The following is a 16,762-nucleotide window of genomic DNA, read 5'->3' as shown; positions in this document are numbered from 1 at the left end:
CTTTTCCTTGCCTTGCTTAGTGGTGTGGTCTATGACATCAACCCTAGCACCTGCCGCCCCAGCGGTCCGAAAACAACATATCACCTGGAAAACTCCTCTTCCCCGCCCTCACCAACCCCCAGTGCCAAAGAGCAAAACGCTTGTTGCAAAAGGCTGCAGATCTCGTTTACTGCGCCGCGGGAGCCGGGGCAGCGACCTCAGCCTTGGGAGCTTCCGCCGGCACGGCAGCGGCCGGTGCAGTGGCGTCGGCGCTGGCAGTGTTCTCGGTGCCGGTGGCAGCGTTGGCCGCCGCGGCCTCCTGTGCCCGCTGCCACTTGGGCGGCTTGGCGAACTCGGGGTCGTGCCACGGGCCCAGGTCGCTCATCTCGCAGCCGCCGTCGCCGCACTCGCACGAGCCGCCAAACTGCTTGGGCAGGTTTTCCTTGGGGATCTGCGACAGGAGCTCGTCCTTGTAGCCGCCGCCAATGACGTGGATCTTCTGGACCGTGACGGGGTCGAGGAAGCGCTTGATGATGGCGAAGATGCCGGTGAAGGCCCATGGCGCGTTGATGACGTAGAGCTTGCCCAGGCGCTCCGGGTAGTAGTTTTGCGAAATCTTAGAAGCCGCCTGCACGTATCCGAGCACCGAGTTGGCATTGCTGATGCCAACGCCCTTGAGGTCCATGATGGTGCAGCACGTCTCGAGCAGTTGGCCGGCCTTGCGCGAGCAGGCGGGGAGGCGGGGGTCGGCAACCTTTTCGTACTCGACGACCAGGTTCTGCAGCATGCGCTCCTGCGTCGTGATCTTGTACATGGCCGTGAGGTCGACCTTGCCGAGCTGCTCAATGTAGACGGGGCGGCCATCCTGCGCTCGTTAGCACCAACCGTGACCAATTGCAGCGACTGCACAACGTACCTTGTCCGTCTTGTGGTAGTATTGCGGGTAGTACTTGAAGACTTCAGCCCTCTCGGTGTACTTGAACGTCTTGACGAGCTCGTCGACGCCACCGCCAAACTCTTTTCTCCACTTCTCGCAGTCGATGAACCTGGTCATGTCAGGGTAGGGCTGGGCGCGGATTGACAGCGGCAACGTACATTTGCTTGGACAGGTCGACGTCAAACTTGCGCGCGCGCAGGAAGCGGAGCTAGAAGTGGAATGTAAGCTGGATTGCCAAGTAATGAGACCAATTGAAGCACTCACCAAGGTCAGCGTGTCCAACCTCTCCGTGTAGCCGTCCTTCTCGAGAGCGGCGCGCAGGTCCTCAACGGCCTTTTCCTGCTCGGGCGTCAAGTTGCCCGGGTGGCCGGGGAGAGGGTCGGCCGGGACGGTGGGAAAGTCATAGTCGTCGTACTTGGGGTCGGTCTTGAGCGTCTTCGCGGCCATGGTTGCTGTTGGGAGAGAGGAAGCTTGGAGGAATGAGGGGCAAGACAGCAAGTTCGCTGGGTGGAGGAGGTGGAGGGGCGGTGGTCTTGCGGCGGAGGAGTGGATTGGGAGAGAAGAGTGGTCGAAAAGTAGGGAGAAGAGGTGTTTGATGGCGGGGAGGTCTTCGGCGGGATGGCACATCAAGGGGCCCGTTTTCCAGCAGTCGCTGGCACGTGCGCTCGCCGCTGGACGCTGCCATCCATCCCTCCGCCTTTTTCGTCACCTCGACACGACCGCTTTCGACTGCAACTTGCAACACGTCGCACCCCGCTGCCTGTCCTTACGAGACACCCTGCCCATCGCCCTCCTGGGCTGCCTCTTTGATTCTCTCTCCTGCTGGCCCCTACCTACGCGCGGCGCCTCCAGTTTTCCTTTGCTCCCACCACTCTACATGTGCCGGCAACTGTCTCGCCTGACGCGCCCTTGTCCGTCTCCTGTCGCGCCTCATCAATTTCAAAGGCGATCTCCCTGAACGAAATTGTCCACGACTGTCGCCGACACCAAGAGGTCTGTGCCAAGGGACATCGCCTAAGGACACGGTGGCCCAAGGTGATGTCAACCTGCACACAAGCCTCAGATGCACAGCCATGTCTGTGGCTGAGTAGTACTGCCAAGATGAATCTCACTCCAACCCGTCAAAGTCAAAAAGATGCTGAGCCTTGGAAAGAGGTGGGAAAGACTGATGACCCATTTCGAGATATTCCTGACTCCTCGACGGGCGAATATTACAAAAAATCGCATCATTTCGTGAAAGCGACTGAGAAATTTCCCCTGTTTGGCATGGTTGGGAACATGGTTAAGACGAATGAAAGCTATATCGCCTCGATACTCGGGGCGGAAGTAGTGAGTATAGTCTGACCAGGTTTCTGATTCTCTTTCGGTGCGAAAATGCTGCTTTGTTGGATTTCATGACCAAGAACGCCCCTTTGACGGCCCATACTTCAAACAACTCTGAACCGCTGCTGCACTTTGTTGATATTCCCATTAATACTGTAGTCACCCACATTCACTTTATTTCCGTATCAGTCCCGCGCATTTAACCTGGACTGATAAAATTGTCGGCGTCTTCGCGCAACAACAACCAGTGTCTCCAGGCTCACGGTATACGAAAATTATCCCGCATCTCCGTGCCCCTTCTCTGCGTGACCTCTATGATCTCGCTCGACTCACAAATTCCTTATCTTGCAATGCTACTGCTACATCCTCCTTCCCATTCACAAGTCTTTCCCATGTTCCGCCAGTCTGCCCCGACACAGCAGTTTTTCAACCGACTTTCGCTGCAGCCAAACAGGGCCTAATCACTTTTCGGTGACGAAGCTCATCGCAATAACGGCGTCAAACCCTCACTGAAAATAGTTTTGATTGACCTTTACCTCGTCATTCCTCTGATCCACCAACTCTCTTTCAACAACAGAACCTCACCAACCATCCGACCAACATGTCCGACTGGCCCAGACCTGCGCGCAGGCGATGGTCAGCCATGCAGTCCTCTCATGAGCAGAGCCCATCCGACCAGACGATGGATTACACACCGGGCGAGTCTTCTGTCTCGCGCGCCTCACGGTCACTCGATCTCTTTCCAGAGCCATCTCCCCCAGTCGAGCGCCCATCGCCGCCGAACGAGCAGGCCTCACCGCCGCGCAAGCCAAGCTTCCTGTAAGCTCGCTGGTGACTGTTTCCCATGATCTCGACTGACCGTTTTTCCAGTGAGCTTCATCAGACGCCCATCCGCATCTTTGTCGCCGAAGATGGCACCAACGGCACGAGCTTCTTCACCCACGTCGAGCTCCTGGCCTACCACTCTCGCTTCTTCCGGCTTCAGTTTGCTCGCAAGCGGGATGGACAAATGCACCACATACTCGAAGACGTCCATCCCGACGAGTTCGCCATCTTCTACCGCTGGATGGAATCGAAGCAGCTCTTCGAGTCCGAAGCCGATCGCAAGGACTGGAAGATGTGCTCTCTCGCCCGGCTCCACAACACGGCAATGCGCATCGAGGCGCCCATGTTCGCCAACGTCATCATGGAGGCCATCCACGCGCGCATCATCCTGCTCACCCAATCCGCGCCCGACAGCCGCATGCGCAAGCTGGACAGCTCGCTCAAGACCATCGGCTGGATCGCAGGCGAAGTGCCGCTGCAGTGCCGCCTCTACGCCTACGCCCGCGACTACATGGCCTACTTCTACCTGCTGCACGTGCCGGAGCTGCGGTGCGAGGTGCTGAGCGAGTTCCCCGCCATCTTCATCTACAACCTGCTGCTCAGCCTGCGCGACGCCATGGACCGCCTCAGCCCCATCAAGGGCAACCGCCTCGTCACAAAGGACGCCGTGCACCCCCACGACATTGAGCCGTTCAAGAAGCACTTTGTCGACCTCGTCATGGTCATGGCTGGCGGCCTCAAGGGCTTGATCAAGGCCCATCCGAACTCTAGGTTCACCCACGCCGACACCATCTGCAGCTACCACACCCACGAGCCACACGACCCGCCGTCGAAATCGTGCCTCAAGAAAAATCAGGTTGGCTTCTGGGAGGAGTTGTCTGCGGCGTTCCGCAAGAATCAGGTGCATGTCATAGAATGAGGCACAAATGCGGGCCAGGACTTTTCCTTTCTCTTTTACGGGTTTTTCCTTGATTTCATACCGACGAGCGATTGGTGCCAACTTTCGCCGATGAAGCTGCAAGCTTTCGCAGCCACGGCCCTGTTTGAGTTTACAGGCAACGGCACAGGATCGGTCTGTACAATAGGGCACTTGCGATACATCGGCGGTTTGCTTATCATGAGGATGGAATCAGAACACTTTCGTGTGAATTGAGCTTTAGGGTGGTGGGTTTGACTACTTTTTTGATAGTGCATTGACAATCAAATTTTCCCAACATTCTGCGAAGGGTGGGTGAGTTGTGAGAAAGACCAAAGATCACTCAGTGCCGTAATGTCTATCCACAACCTCGTAGCTCTGGGCGACGCTCGAATTGCCCCAGAAGATTCCGTCCAAATATCATGCGAATTCAAAAACAAGCCGCAAAGGAAGCTCATTCACTCCCGGGGCAAGTATTCCATTTCCTGTCAAGTAAACCGGGCAGAAGTAATTGTGTACGCAGCTCTGTCTAATTGCGTATCAAATGCCACGTCCTTGCCACCTCCAGCAGAGCTGCGCACTGCCTCTTCCACGAGGAAACAAAGTTGTTATAAACTAGGGAATGCCCTTGACTGCTCAGCCAAGTCAAGCTTCAGGGCGTGTGTATGATGTGGAGATTGTAGCATGGCCCTGCAAAGACGCTCGCGACACCCCCGAAAGCAGCTCTCTCAACCTTTGAAGAAAGGCAACGCGATAACGGAGCCAATCCGCACTTCGACCTCATGGCTACCCTTCAGCATGCGAGTAGGCGCTGCAAATCATCAGTCAGTCCATCAACTTATCGCACAGAAGAAACATCGCGAGACAAGAAAAGACACGCTTACCGCGTCAGACCCCTCTACTTCTCCTTTCCCTCATCCCCCTGCGACTCACGCTCCACGCGGCCAGCGCTACCATCATCCTTGCCACCATCACACTCGTTCTTCTCTCTCTGCTCGCGCTCAATTCTCTGACTGGCGCGAATCACCTCAGGCCGCATGAGCAGCTCATCAGTACGCTGAGGCAGTGTCCTCGTCGTCAGCGTGCGTCATACACCAGGAAGCAGCAGCAGGTCGAAGCGCATGTAGGTATGTGCGGCCTCACTCACCTTCTGCATCATCTTGTCGCCCTCGTTCAAGCGCGCAAAGATAGCCGACGCCTCGCCCATCGCGCGCTGCAGGTACGTGACGCCCTGCTCTCCCTCTTTGCGCCGCTGCTCGGGGTTGCTGTGTCCGGTCAGTTGCTCCGTCAGCTCGGTGGGTCTGTGGATGCTGGGGATGTCGAGGGGGTTGTCGTGGTCACGGCACGTACGTCTTGTCGGGCTTGGGGCGGGGCGTGGGGCCAGTCAGTGGTGGACGCATGGTCGGCGCAGTGCTGGGTTGGGTTTTGGTGGTGTTTGGAGGAGAGGTTGTGTTGTGCGTTGAGTTTGTGGCTGTTGGTGGAGTTGGTGGTGGAGTGTTATTCATGACGGGCAAAAAATGGTAGCAATTTAACACCCCTGGTGGAAGAGAAAGGAAGATCAAATCAACAAACAGAGGGAGAGGGCGGAGGCAGGTAGGCGCAGGGCTACTACCATCTTCCTACTTACCTTACCTTACTTATGTACTCTACCGTGACTGCCAGGCGAGTTGTAGTAACCGCCGTCTTCCAACATCGCACTTTCAATTAGACAGGTAAGCGCTTGGAGGAGACCAACCAACCAACAACCTACGTCGCTGGAGAGTAAGGTAAATACTGGCCAGTAAGAAGATAGTTGAAAAGCAGGCGCGGGACCACAGTGACGCCTGACCTTGCCGCAGTCGCCGGAGGGGAAGTCTCGAATCATTCCTTCTTCTTTGGCATTACTGCTTGGTTATTCATGTCAGCTAAACCCAGGGAGCACCATTTCTTCCAAGACCACAGTCACTGCATCTCGCTTGCAGCACGCAACTGCAACGAAGACAATGCGAATGAGCTCTCTTCTAGCCCCGGAAGCAGAAGGAAAACACATCTCAATTCTCACACAACGGCAAACTAATCCGCCCATCCATCCGCACCCACCCTCTTTCTCAACCAGCCCACAAGCACGTACTCCTGATGTTGCCTCCCGAGAGTCGACTCCTCTTCAAGACTCCAATACCAGAAAAAATCAAAGGCTCTCAAACTCGAAACACCACGAGCAAAGGAAACAGTGGCACAAAGAAGAGAAAAAAGAAACAAAAACAGGAAAATCCCGCCCTTTCTCGCCTGTGGTTTTTTGCCCGGCCGACCAATCCAGCCCACTAACTCGCAGCATAGGATACTCACGACACGATAGAATAAAGTACAAATACACGCGACAGCGATGATTAGAGTAGGAGCAGCAGTTGTGGAAGTAGTAAAAGTAGCAGTTGTCACAAAGTAGCATTGCTCAGGAAATGTAGAGACGCAAAGGAAGAAAGGACAAGAGAATCAAAGGCAAGAGAAACAAACGATGCACAAAAGACCTCCAACCCAGCCGACCAGCATTGCTCCGGATACCCACAGCCCGACAAAGAGAAGGAAAAGCAGGAAAATTAGGAGAGGCAAGGAAATGTGAGACGCAAAGGAAAAAGGAGGAAAAGGTATATTTTCCTCCCATGTTTATTGATTCGCCTCTTTGGACGAGATGGAACCAATGCGTGACGTCGGGGACGTCTCTTTTCCTTTAGCCCGAAGTTCTTTGGCCGCCCAAGGTGAGTAGAAAGACGGGTAGGTGTTATATAGATAAGTGTACAATCGGGCGGCTGAGAGTAAATGCAACGCAGGCGAGGCCGTAAAGTCGACTAGTTGGTCGGTCAACAGATTGGAGGATGTAAGAAAGTGGTGGTGCGGAGTAATAAAGGCGAGGAGAGAGAGAAAAAGACAGGTGGCATGGTCCGTCTTCATCGTTTGGCCGGCCGGGGCTAGCGAGCTGCTGTGCAGCACCATTGCCGCCGTGGCCTGTCTCCCTGATCAGTCTCAAATTCAACCAAGGCAGAGGTGCTTGGTTTTGCTTCAGAGACGAGGGACGTGGGTGCCGCTCATCTCCTACCTCTCCTTGCCGAGTCTCCTTTTCCACCACTTGGTTTTACCTCCACTTCCACTTCCACTGCCATTGGCACTTCCACTCGCTGCGCCCTGACCGAGGACATTGCTGAGCGAAAGTGAAGACGACCTAGACCCCGCCCGCTGCTCGAGTCACCGCGTCCCAATCGTCGGATACTCGGCATGGTTGGGGCTGCTTCTCCCACTTTGGCTTTCGCCAAAACGCTCACGCTCGCGCTCGCGCTCTAGCATGTTGCGAAGCTCTTCATTCTCTTGACGACCCTCCTCGAGGCGCTCTCGCGCACCGCGGCGGTCGAGCAAGCGGGCTTCACGCTCCGCCTTAAGACGGCGTTCTAGCTCTTTGAGACGGTGAATCCAGCGCTGCTCGGTGGGCTGTAGAGATGACGGTTGCGAAGTAGGGGCCGGAGACTTGTGGTCACGGTCTCGATCAGACGAGGCCGAGTTGTGGCGAAGAAGTGTCGAGGCAATGGAATTGCGATTGGAGGCGCTGGACGTGCCCGATGCATTACGCTGTGGCGTGGCCAACTGCGAGGCTGAGTCCATCGAGTTCCGTGTCGGAAGGCGATTGAGAGGGCCACTGCCCTGAAGCTCGGAGCGCAACATCTTGTTTTCGGATTTGAGACGCGAGAGTTCTGAATTGAGGCCTTCATTGCGCACGAAGCCGATGCTGCCGGCACGGATCGTCTTTTCAATCGAGTCGAGATGTTTGGTTCGAACATCGAGTTTGTGCTCAAGAGCCTGATATTCTTTCCAGAGATCTTTCTCGATGCCCCTGATGCGAGACTTGAAGCCGCCGAGGATGGCCTCAACGTTCTTGACGGCAGAGAGGACATTCTTGCTAAAGGCGGGAAGGTGGCGCCCAATGACCTCGAGAGATGGCAACTCGCCGTTGACAAGGGAGTTTCGCTGGGACCACTCGGGACCGCAGAGCGTCGAGAGGCGGTTCCAAATGGCCAGAAGGAGGTTGTTGCGCTCCAACAGCTGGTCGCGGTACTGAGCTTCCAACTGGGCGATGCGGCGGCGCTCTTGACTGCGTGAAGTCTCGAGCTCGAGCACGCGGCTCTCGTATGACTGCGCAGATCTTTGCGTCGTTTGGTGTGAACGCTGAGCTTTTTCGTATTCCCGCTTGTCCTGCATGCGAGCCTGGCGCTCCTTGTCGAGCATGTCGGCCAGCTTACGGCTTTCCAGGCTGGTGCTTTCGAGAAGCGTGTCTCTGTTGCGCAAAGTGCGTTCCTTGTCGGCGAGGTCTGACCTGGCGTGGTCGAGCTCGTGGACGGTGGCATCGAGGTCTCTTTGGAGCTTTTGTACGTCCTGTGCCAGCGTTAGCGATGCATGGTTGTTCAAGTCTTGTGTGTAATACCTTGAGCAAGTTGGCCTTGGTGCCGTCCAGGCTGCCAAGAGCTTCGCGCAGACTCGTTTCCAAATCGTCAAGACGTTGCTTCCACTGTGCTGCTTCAACCTCTTTGGACGAAAGACTCTTCCTAAGCCGCCTGACTTCGTCACGAGCTTTCGAGGCTTGGCCGTTGAGGTCGTCGAATGCCTTTTGCACAGTCTCCTTCTCCTGGCTGTCCAGAGCTTCGCGCTGTGTCCTCTCTTCTGCGAACCTATCCTCGAGGTCTTTCATCCGCTCCTTTTCTTCTTGTATGCTCATCTGTGCTTGGTTGAGCGCGGCCTCAAGATCGCCAATCTTGATCTTGTCGCCCTCCTGCTCTTCTCGCAAAAAGGAAATTTCGGCTTGATTGGATTCTTGCTGAACCTCGAACCGCTCAAGTTTCTGCTGAGCCTCATTCAGCTTCTGGTCCATTGCCTCGAGTTCGTTGTTCGCGTCTTCGAGCTCCTGTTCCAGAGACTGAATCTTGCGCTCGTTGACTGTTCGAGCATCCTCGAGCATTATGAGACTCTCGCTGACGTTCTTCATCTCTTGCTGCAGGGCATCAAAGTCCTCGTTGCGATTCTCCAGTTCGTTCAACAGCTTATCGAGCTCCTGGTCCTTCTGGTTGACTTCCTGCTCGAGGTGCTGAATCTCACCGAGTGCTTCCTCCCTGAGGTTTTCGCATTCCTCGTCCTTTTCTTGCAGGGCCTGGAGAGCTTCATCCCGATCGGCTTGTAGGGCCTGCATGTCTTCGATAGTCAGGTTCCGCTCTTCCCTCATCTGGTCCAACTCTTCCTCCTTGGCTTCCAGCAGGTCAATGTGATTGTTCAACTCTCGATCCAGCTCCTGGTTCTGCATCTTGACAGTGGCGATTTCGTCCCGAAGTTGTGCTTGCTTCTGTTCGTACTCGTCGCGCTCAGCATCTTCCAATTCAGTGCGGGCGATGGCACTCGACTGAGAAGTGGGTCGCTGGTTGGCGCGAGAAATTGAGCGCTCGAATATGCTGTCCCCAACCACCGACCCGCTTGCACCCCTGCGAAGGGATAGCTTGAGCTCCTCAATTTCTTGTTGCAAGCGCTCCCTCTCGCGGTTTCTCGAGACGAGCATCGAAGTTTGAGCACCCAAGTCTCTGCGCAACTCGGCGTTTTCGTGTTTGAGTTGCTCCACCAGGGTCACGCCGCTCAGGCTGGTACTCGCTCGGTTCTCCGCTGTACCTTCGGAGCCGGATTGCGAGCGCGCATACGATACTCGGCTCTGGCGGCTGACGTTGAAGTTGTTTCGCGCATTTGCAGTGGAGCTGGTTTGTTCACGCTCGGCTCTCAAACGTCGAACTTCCTCGCGCAGACGTTCGGCGTCCTCGTCAGCCTGCTCACGGCGTGCCGTTTCCGCCTCGAGCAGGTCCTTCCACATCTCCATGGCTTCTTCAACTCCAGCCTTGGGCTCAGAGTTCTTACGGTCACCCATCGACTTGACATATTCAGCCATGCGTCTCTTTTCCACCTCTTTAGCCAAACTGTCTTCCCTCAGACGTTCAATCTCCACTTCAGAATTTTGCAGACACTCCCTGAGATACGTGATTTCTTCTTCCATCTCCGACTGGATCCGTTCATTATCGCTCCTCCCATCGTCGCTGCCGGTGCCTGAATCCTTGTTCTTTGCCATTCCTTCCTCTTGCGCCTTGAACTTTCTCTCCAACTCCCGCATTTTCCGCTTGAGCGACTGCGTCTCCTTCTTTTCATTGGCCAAATCGGTCTGCAGCTGTACATTCTTTGAGATCATGTCCTTAACACCTTCATCCGACCGGTTCTGCAATGCCTGGTCCAAAAAGTGAATCTTTAGTTTTAGGTCAAAGTTCTCTTTGCTCAGCTTGTCAATCTTGCTGTTTTGCTCCTTGAGAGTGAGATTGTGTTTTGTCCGGCTGCTGAATGCGAACGAGGCGGTCGAAGCGCGTTTGTCTGGTGATCTTTCGCCATGTTTTTCCCGATACTCTTTTGCGACAGTGTCGGGAACAAGTATGTTTTGCACGTGCTTGGTGATGACGGTGTCGGTGGGGGCATTAGTTCCCGCTGTTCCAGGTCGTGGTGTAACAGGCGGGGAAGCGGATCCTGCTCTTGGTTCTTCCTCTAACCTGTCCAAGTTGGCATCCATTCCCGAAAGGCTGAGCGTACTTCTTGCGCGCTCATATGAGCCTCTGCTTGCGCCTTCATCGCTCAGGGCGGAGAGAGACGAGGCGACGCTTCCAAGGCTGGGTAGTCGTGAGAGGTCGCCATACGGATTGCGCAAGCCCGAACTGGGCATTGCTCCGCCAGACTGCAGAGCAAAATCGGAAGTGAGGGTGCTGTCTTGCACGTCAGGGGCGCCGCTTGATTGTGCTCCAGTTGAGGAGGCAGACGATCGATAGCTGGCTTGACGGCTGCGGTCACGAAGGAAACTGGACCTTTGCCGGATGTTCGTGGAACTGTTGCTTGTACGGAGTGTAGAAGTATTTGAATTTACTGATTCGCTCCACGAACGGATCCCGCTTTCTCCTGTGTCTGTGGATGGGTTGCCTTCGAGCGCAGCTTTGACCGTCGACGCACTCGAAGTTGGCCGAGCCGAATGGGTTTCATCCTCGTGAACTTGTCCCTCGTGCTCGTCTGCACGGCTTATTTCAATCTCCGGCTCATTTTGTGGCACGGTCCTCGAATTTGACCGCGCAGCCGCAGCAGCAGCAGGCGAAGAAGGCGCCGGTGCTTCTGATGAATTGTCGCCCATGTGCGAATCGTCGTAGTGCTGGTCGTTGTGCTCGTCGGCCTCCCGGCCAGGAGCCTGGGTCTTTAAGGCATCCGGGGCCGTTGGCGGTGTGTCGGGCAACGCTATGTCCTCCGCAGGAGGGGTCGCAGTTTTGGGCGCGATGTTGCCATTGTCCTGCTCCTTGGCCGGACTTTCCTCAGGAATCGCGCCAAATACAAATGTGTCATCGGCTCCCTTTGGACGGTCGTCGGTGCTGGGAAGGTCGGCTTCGGGTAAGAAGCTCGACTCAATGTCCAAAAGCTTGCGGTTCATCTCGCGTTCCATGAGAGAGTTTCCATCGTTGCTGCCCAGCTGGCTTCCGTCGGCGAGGTCGCTCGGTGGGCGCAAGAAGCTGTCATCGTCGTCGGGAGGCAGCGGCGGGAGCTCAGAGTCGGAGTGTTCGAACAAGCGCACATCCTCATCGTCTTGGGTGGAGTGCGCCATCTGGAGCCCATGCAGTGAAGTCGGTTGAGGGTCGGGCCGGCCGCTTTGTACGCGGCTTTTGGGCGGGACTTGATACTCTTTTGGTGGATCTGGTCGCTGGGGAACTTGGGGAGCCAGGCGACGGTCGTCGGCTTGTGGATGAGCGTGGCTTCGGGACGTCTGAGCGCTGAAGGATCAGCAGTGTGCCGACTGCGGAGCCACCGAGCGAAGATGAAGCTCAAAGGGGGGCTCTGGGAGACGGTTGGTGCGCGTGGGATGCGGCCGAGCGCGTCGTGTCAAGCCCGAGTGGGAATAGGTGAACGGCCTTGAAAACACGTTTGCGACAGCGTGAGCGCTGGGCGGCATTGGAATGTCAAAACACGCGACGACAGGAATGGGACAGGTGCAACATGCGGAGATCAACTTTTGCGGTTTGGCCATGGTCAGCCTGTGGGTTGGGTTGGACCTAAACAACAGGCAGGGATGCGCCCTCTTGCTAGTTGCTTGCACTGCTGCACCGCAGATGCCAAGGCTGATCTCATCCGGTCCTCTTCATTGCAAAACACAAAGCTACCAGCCACACGCCACAACGCCTCTGACTGTGTGCGACACCGTCTGTGAGCCTGTCCCTGGGCCAACTGCTCCATCCACTCTCTGTCTGTCTCAGAAATACTCCGGCAATGGTCGGGTCCCTACTAGTATTGTGTCACGACTTGTGCTATCAAGCCTCGATCCATCATGGTATAACGCTTCCTCTCTCAAACAGCCATCAATCACGCCTTCTTCTTTTCCTTCTTCTTTTTCTTCTTCTCGCCGTCTTCTTCCTTTACTCCCGTCATTTCAACGCCGTCCATTGCTTCACCGGCACTTTCCCTCTTGGACTTCTTCTTCTTCTTAGGTTTGACCTCGGCCGTTTCCTCGTCTCCTCCCGTCTTCTCGTGTCGTCTCTTTGCCTTTGGCTTCTCGGGGGCATCCGCGTTTCCTGCCGGCCTGTAGCGCATCCGAAGACCCTCCGGCTGGGGCCTCGCAGGCTTCTCCGGTCGAATGACAAACTTCATGGCATCTTGTGTACTCTCTTCCTGCTTTTCTGACACTGCGGGAAGCCGCACGACTTGCTTGAGGTGCAGTGTCTGGGAGAAATCGTCGGGGATCGCCGCGTAACCCTTCTCCGTGGGCACCAAGAGCTTCCCGGATGTTTGACCGTCATCACTTTCGCGCGCGAAAGCGTACTCTGCGCCCTTGTGCTGCAACACCGTCTTATTCTCCATGCCCTGCCCTAAAGCGATCTCCTTGACTGCCTTGACGTCGACAGAGGCCGGCGCAGTAATGTGCCATATTTGTTTCTTTGAGAGGTCTGTGGATTTGAGGAGTTTGGAGAGGTTTGACGCGGGGTTTATGTTCGATGGGACTTTCTTGAAGCCCGGGGGTGGTTGAAAGGCTTTGGCGGGTCGAAGCGAAACTGTCTGCACATCGCTGCTGCTGTTAGCTGGACTCCATTATCGAATGCTAAGTCGCTCATTACCGTGGTGCCTCTTCTTCTGAACTCTCTGACTCGCTTCCGCTTTCTGATTCTGCAGAACTGCTCTCACTCTCGCTACTCTCGGAGCTCGTCTTTGCGGGTGCGGATTTGCCGGTAGAGCTCTTCTCCTTGGAAACTTTTTCCTCGCTGCTTTCGTCCTCGAAGCTGGCCTCTGATGTACTCTCGCTGTCGCTTTCGCTTGGACTTGGGCTCGGCTCTACTTTTGCGACAGGTTTCGACTTTTTCTTGTCCTTTTTGGGCTCCTTGGCGGCAGATTTGGGCGTTTCGCCAGGGATTGGCACTCGCGTCTCTTTGACCTTCTTCGACATGGCCACAGGTGGAAAGTAATTGGAGGGTAAGGTGGAGTTGTGTGACTGCGCGATTCGACGCGCTCTGGAAACTTTTTCGGGGTTACCGTCGGGGGATTTGCGCTAGTGCGACGCTAGCAAGGCGGTGGATCTAATCCATCTAATCGCCGCCATGACCTCAGGTCTGCCCCGAAAGAGCTTGCCGCTCTCCAACATTCCACCCAACCGCGTGCTTCGAGCATGGATACAAAAATGCCCAAACGGAGGAAAATTGAATTCCCGGAAACCTCCAATGATCCTGCTTGTATGCATCCTTTTGAATGCAGTTTCGTTGGATCTAATATCCCTGACAGATGTGTTTTTCTAGCACCATTGAGTGCTGCTGCTGCACTTCGTGCGCGCAGACAGCAGGCAATTTCCGAGAGCAGTGGGACAGCGCCGAGAGAAGAAAGCTTAGGTGAAGCTGCTGGTGCCAAAACTTCGTCAAAGTCGCGCGTGCGAAAAAAGAGCAAGGACAAGGCTAAATCGGCCGAAAATGGCCAAGACGCGTCGAGTTCTGTGGGTGCGACTGCACCTATAGCAGAAGCTCTTGGAAAAGCACCTGGAAAGCGGCCTGTCGATTCTACTGCTCACGTGCCCAAGCCTCTCTCTGCTGTCGAGGCTCGACGAGCAGCGCTCGAGGAACAGGCCAAGTTGTTGGTTCTTAAAGACGCTGACGACAGCGACAATAGCGTGGACAGCTATGAGCCCGACTACCTCCCAAGGCCAAGTGATGAGGCCGAAACTGGATTTCAAAATGATTCCCGTAATCAAGCGTCTGGCGACACTTGGAATGCAGTGTACGCAGCACCGAGTGTCGAGGTCTCCTCTTGGACGCCGTCTCTGGAAAATGTCTCAAAACACAACTCCAATGGCATGACGGTTCGTCTTGCGCCTGGCCAGACCCTCGCCAGTGTGGGCATGTATGACGTCCTTGTCAAGCGAGGCGTTGTTACACTGTACGGAGCAATATTGCGTGCGGGGCCTCATGCCATGTTCTATCGAGTCTTTGCTCCAGCTACACATGCTCTGCCCGTCTTACAGTGCCTTTCCCCGGGTGGAGCTGAAGTGGAGCTGAAGTCTATCACTTCACAGCTGCCTTTGATGGAAAGGCTTTCGCCTTTGTACGGACGTCTTTGGAAAGCCGAAGAGTCTGTGGATCAGTCTTTTTTGCGGAATCAAAAGAAGCGCTGGTCGTTTGAAAATGTAGGCTTGCCGGTTTTTGCACCACTTCAAATTTTGCTGACATATGGCTCTAGATCCACGTCTTATCAGATGACTCGCTAGGCAGACCGCTGTATCATCTCGAGATGCCTCCAGAGTGGCACAAGGCTATTGACAAGATTTGTTCGGCGGCGTCAAAGCGCAAATCGAATCTCTTCGAGAAAATCCTAGTCTGTGGTCCCAAATCGTCTGGAAAGTCCACATTTAGCAGATTTTTGCTCAATCGTCTCTTCACCATTGACCGCGAGGCTATGAAGTCAGAGAGTCATTCTGTATTTCTCCTCGACATTGACCCAGGACAACCCGAATACGGACCACCCGGGCAGATCTCACTGATAGAACTTCGCCTGCCATTTTTCGGCCCTCCATTTGCCCACCCCAGCGCGACGACAGGCACGCATCAGCGCACCGTGCGAGCACATTTCATCGGAGCAAACAGTCCCAAAGACAACCCAGAGCACTTTGTCGAGTGCGCCATTGATCTTGCCACTGCCTACCACAAACACCTCAATTTTGGCAACACGCGCGGACCACTCATCATCAACTGCCCCGGCTGGACCATCGGGACAGGCCTCCAGATCCTCCTGTCCCTGCTTTCACGCCTCTCCCCGACGGACCTCATCTTCACAAGCGACGAGCCCAGCCGAGCTCTCGAGGCCCTCACAACCGCTGCCACGACCACTTCGGCCACTACCGTTCAGCGCTTTCAACCCATTCCATCGCAGCCCTCGGGCCACCCGTCCCGCTCTCCGGCCGACTTTCGCACAATGCAAGCACTCTCGTACTTTCACCTCGCGACCCCACGCCAAAACGACTCACACCAAGCATGGGACGCGACGCCCCTGACGCAACTCCGGCCCTATGTTGTCTCCTATGCTAGCAGCTCACCCGATTTCCTCGCGGTGCTAGCAACCGGCGACGCCGTAGCGCCAACACACCTCCCCACCGTCCTCAACGGCGCCATCGTCGGCGTCGTCGAGCTGTCCCCCTCCTCGACAACCACCAGCGCCATCGCCGACACCGACGACACCAACGACAGCACCTTCGCCTCGCGCGTCGCCCACAGCCCCGCGCCCCACCACATCCCGTACATCGCAGCGCCGCGGCGCAACCGGCGCACGCTGGAGCCGCCGTCTCCGCAGACGTCGCGGCTCGTCACGCTGGCGCTCGTCCGCGGCATCGACGCGCCCAACCAGGCGCTGCACCTGCTCGTGCCGCCCGCCAACGAGCACCTGCTCGACGAGCTGCGCGACCCGCGGCGCACGCTGCTCGTGCTGGGCGCGCTCGACGTCCCGGCGTGGGCGTACCTCGAGGACGTGCAGATGGATGAGTGGGCGAGGCGCGAGAGGGACAGGAAGGGTGCTGCGGCGGCGGCGGGCGGAGGATCGGAGGTTGATGTCGGGCGTGTGCCGTGGGTGCACAGGGAGAGTGGCGCGAGTGAGGCTGGTGTTGGCGTCATGGGTGCGAAGAGACGATTGAGGCGGTTTGTGGGATGAGCGAAGTACATGCAGGGAGGACGATTTGGTGTTTTGTGGACAGACAGTTGAACAACGCAATGAGAAGGATTGAATTATTGGACTCAACTTCATCGTAACGATAGACCCACACAAGCGCATCCAAACATCAGATGTGATCCTGAAATATCGCTCCTGAGGTGCAGCTGTGTCCTCCTCGAAGGCCGTTGCTCCAAATCCATATGCAATGCCTTCCTTATTCTTCGCCACCGACATACCCACATAATCTCAACAGCCTCGGCCACCACCGTCTCCACTGTCTCGAGGTATATACATGGCTCCATATGTCCAATCGCATTGCCAGGAGCTGCCATTTCTCTTACTGCCCCCCTTGTGATATTCCCTCCAGATTCGGCGGCTGAACGCATCAGCCATGGCGCAGATGTACCTAGAGAGCGATAGGGATGACGTCGATTCCGCCCTGTAACGCGAGGACTTACTGACACAAATCCATTCAAGCACATTGCAAGACAGCCAACATATAACCAAGCATGTTCAGCTCAATCCAGTCGTGGGAATCGTCTAGA

At 55.8% G+C, this 16,762-nt stretch overlaps 4 protein-coding genes across 4 annotated transcripts; 2 read left to right on the top strand and 2 right to left on the bottom strand.

Annotated features, from left to right (window-relative positions):
* Positions 1 to 166: 166 nt before the first annotated feature.
* Positions 167 to 1,363, bottom strand: J3D65DRAFT_672212 (CRAL-TRIO domain-containing protein; the record flags this gene model as incomplete). The annotated part of the gene is made up of 4 exons (XM_066803460.1): positions 167 to 844; positions 896 to 1,025; positions 1,075 to 1,124; positions 1,181 to 1,363. 4 exons carry the CDS (start codon positions 1,361 to 1,363, stop codon positions 167 to 169), a joined length of 1,041 nt encoding a protein of 346 aa, XP_066650174.1.
* Positions 1,364 to 2,669: 1,306 nt separating this feature from the next.
* Positions 2,670 to 4,239, top strand: J3D65DRAFT_641270 (uncharacterized protein; the record flags this gene model as incomplete). Its single annotated transcript, XM_066801874.1, has 2 exons — positions 2,670 to 3,058; positions 3,110 to 4,239. Coding segments are annotated over exons 1-2 (1,087 nt in total), but the record flags the coding sequence as incomplete, so codon positions are not given.
* Positions 4,240 to 12,048: 7,809 nt separating this feature from the next.
* On the bottom strand, positions 12,049 to 13,551 carry J3D65DRAFT_662727 (DNA-directed RNA polymerase I subunit RPA34.5-domain-containing protein). Its single transcript, XM_066802639.1, has 2 exons — positions 13,154 to 13,551; positions 12,049 to 13,104 (listed from the first exon to the last, which is right to left on the bottom strand). The coding sequence occupies exons 1-2, from the start codon at positions 13,477 to 13,479 to the stop codon at positions 12,405 to 12,407; spliced, it is 1,026 nt and encodes a 341-aa protein (XP_066650172.1). The 5' UTR covers positions 13,480 to 13,551; the 3' UTR covers positions 12,049 to 12,404.
* Positions 13,552 to 13,764: 213 nt separating this feature from the next.
* On the top strand, positions 13,765 to 16,589 carry J3D65DRAFT_688401 (uncharacterized protein; the record flags this gene model as incomplete). The annotated part of the gene is made up of 2 exons (XM_066803865.1): positions 13,765 to 14,703; positions 14,757 to 16,589. The coding sequence occupies 2 exons, from the start codon at positions 13,765 to 13,767 to the stop codon at positions 16,215 to 16,217; spliced, it is 2,400 nt and encodes a 799-aa protein (XP_066650171.1). The 3' UTR covers positions 16,218 to 16,589.
* Positions 16,590 to 16,762: the final 173 nt, after the last annotated feature.

The sequence above is a fragment of the Phyllosticta citribraziliensis genome (assembly GCF_038025025.1).
Source record: "Phyllosticta citribraziliensis strain CPC 17464 chromosome Unknown J3D65scaffold_15, whole genome shotgun sequence".
NCBI classification, from domain to species: Eukaryota; Fungi; Ascomycota; class Dothideomycetes; order Botryosphaeriales; family Phyllostictaceae; genus Phyllosticta; species Phyllosticta citribraziliensis.
Note: the sequence above shows the minus strand (reverse complement) of the source record. Positions and strands in the feature narration are given on the sequence as shown.

What these genes read in the sequence shown, in the direction of transcription:
- J3D65DRAFT_662727 (XM_066802639.1), bottom strand. Translation starts at nt 13,479, where the DNA reads ATGTCGAAGAAGGTCAAAGAGACGCGAGTGCCAATCCCTGGCGAAACG. An exon ending in TCAGAAGAAGAGGCACCACG is followed by an intron (nt 13,105 to 13,153) that starts GTAATGAGCGAC and finishes TAACAGCAGCAG; the next exon opens with CGATGTGCAGACAGTTTCGC.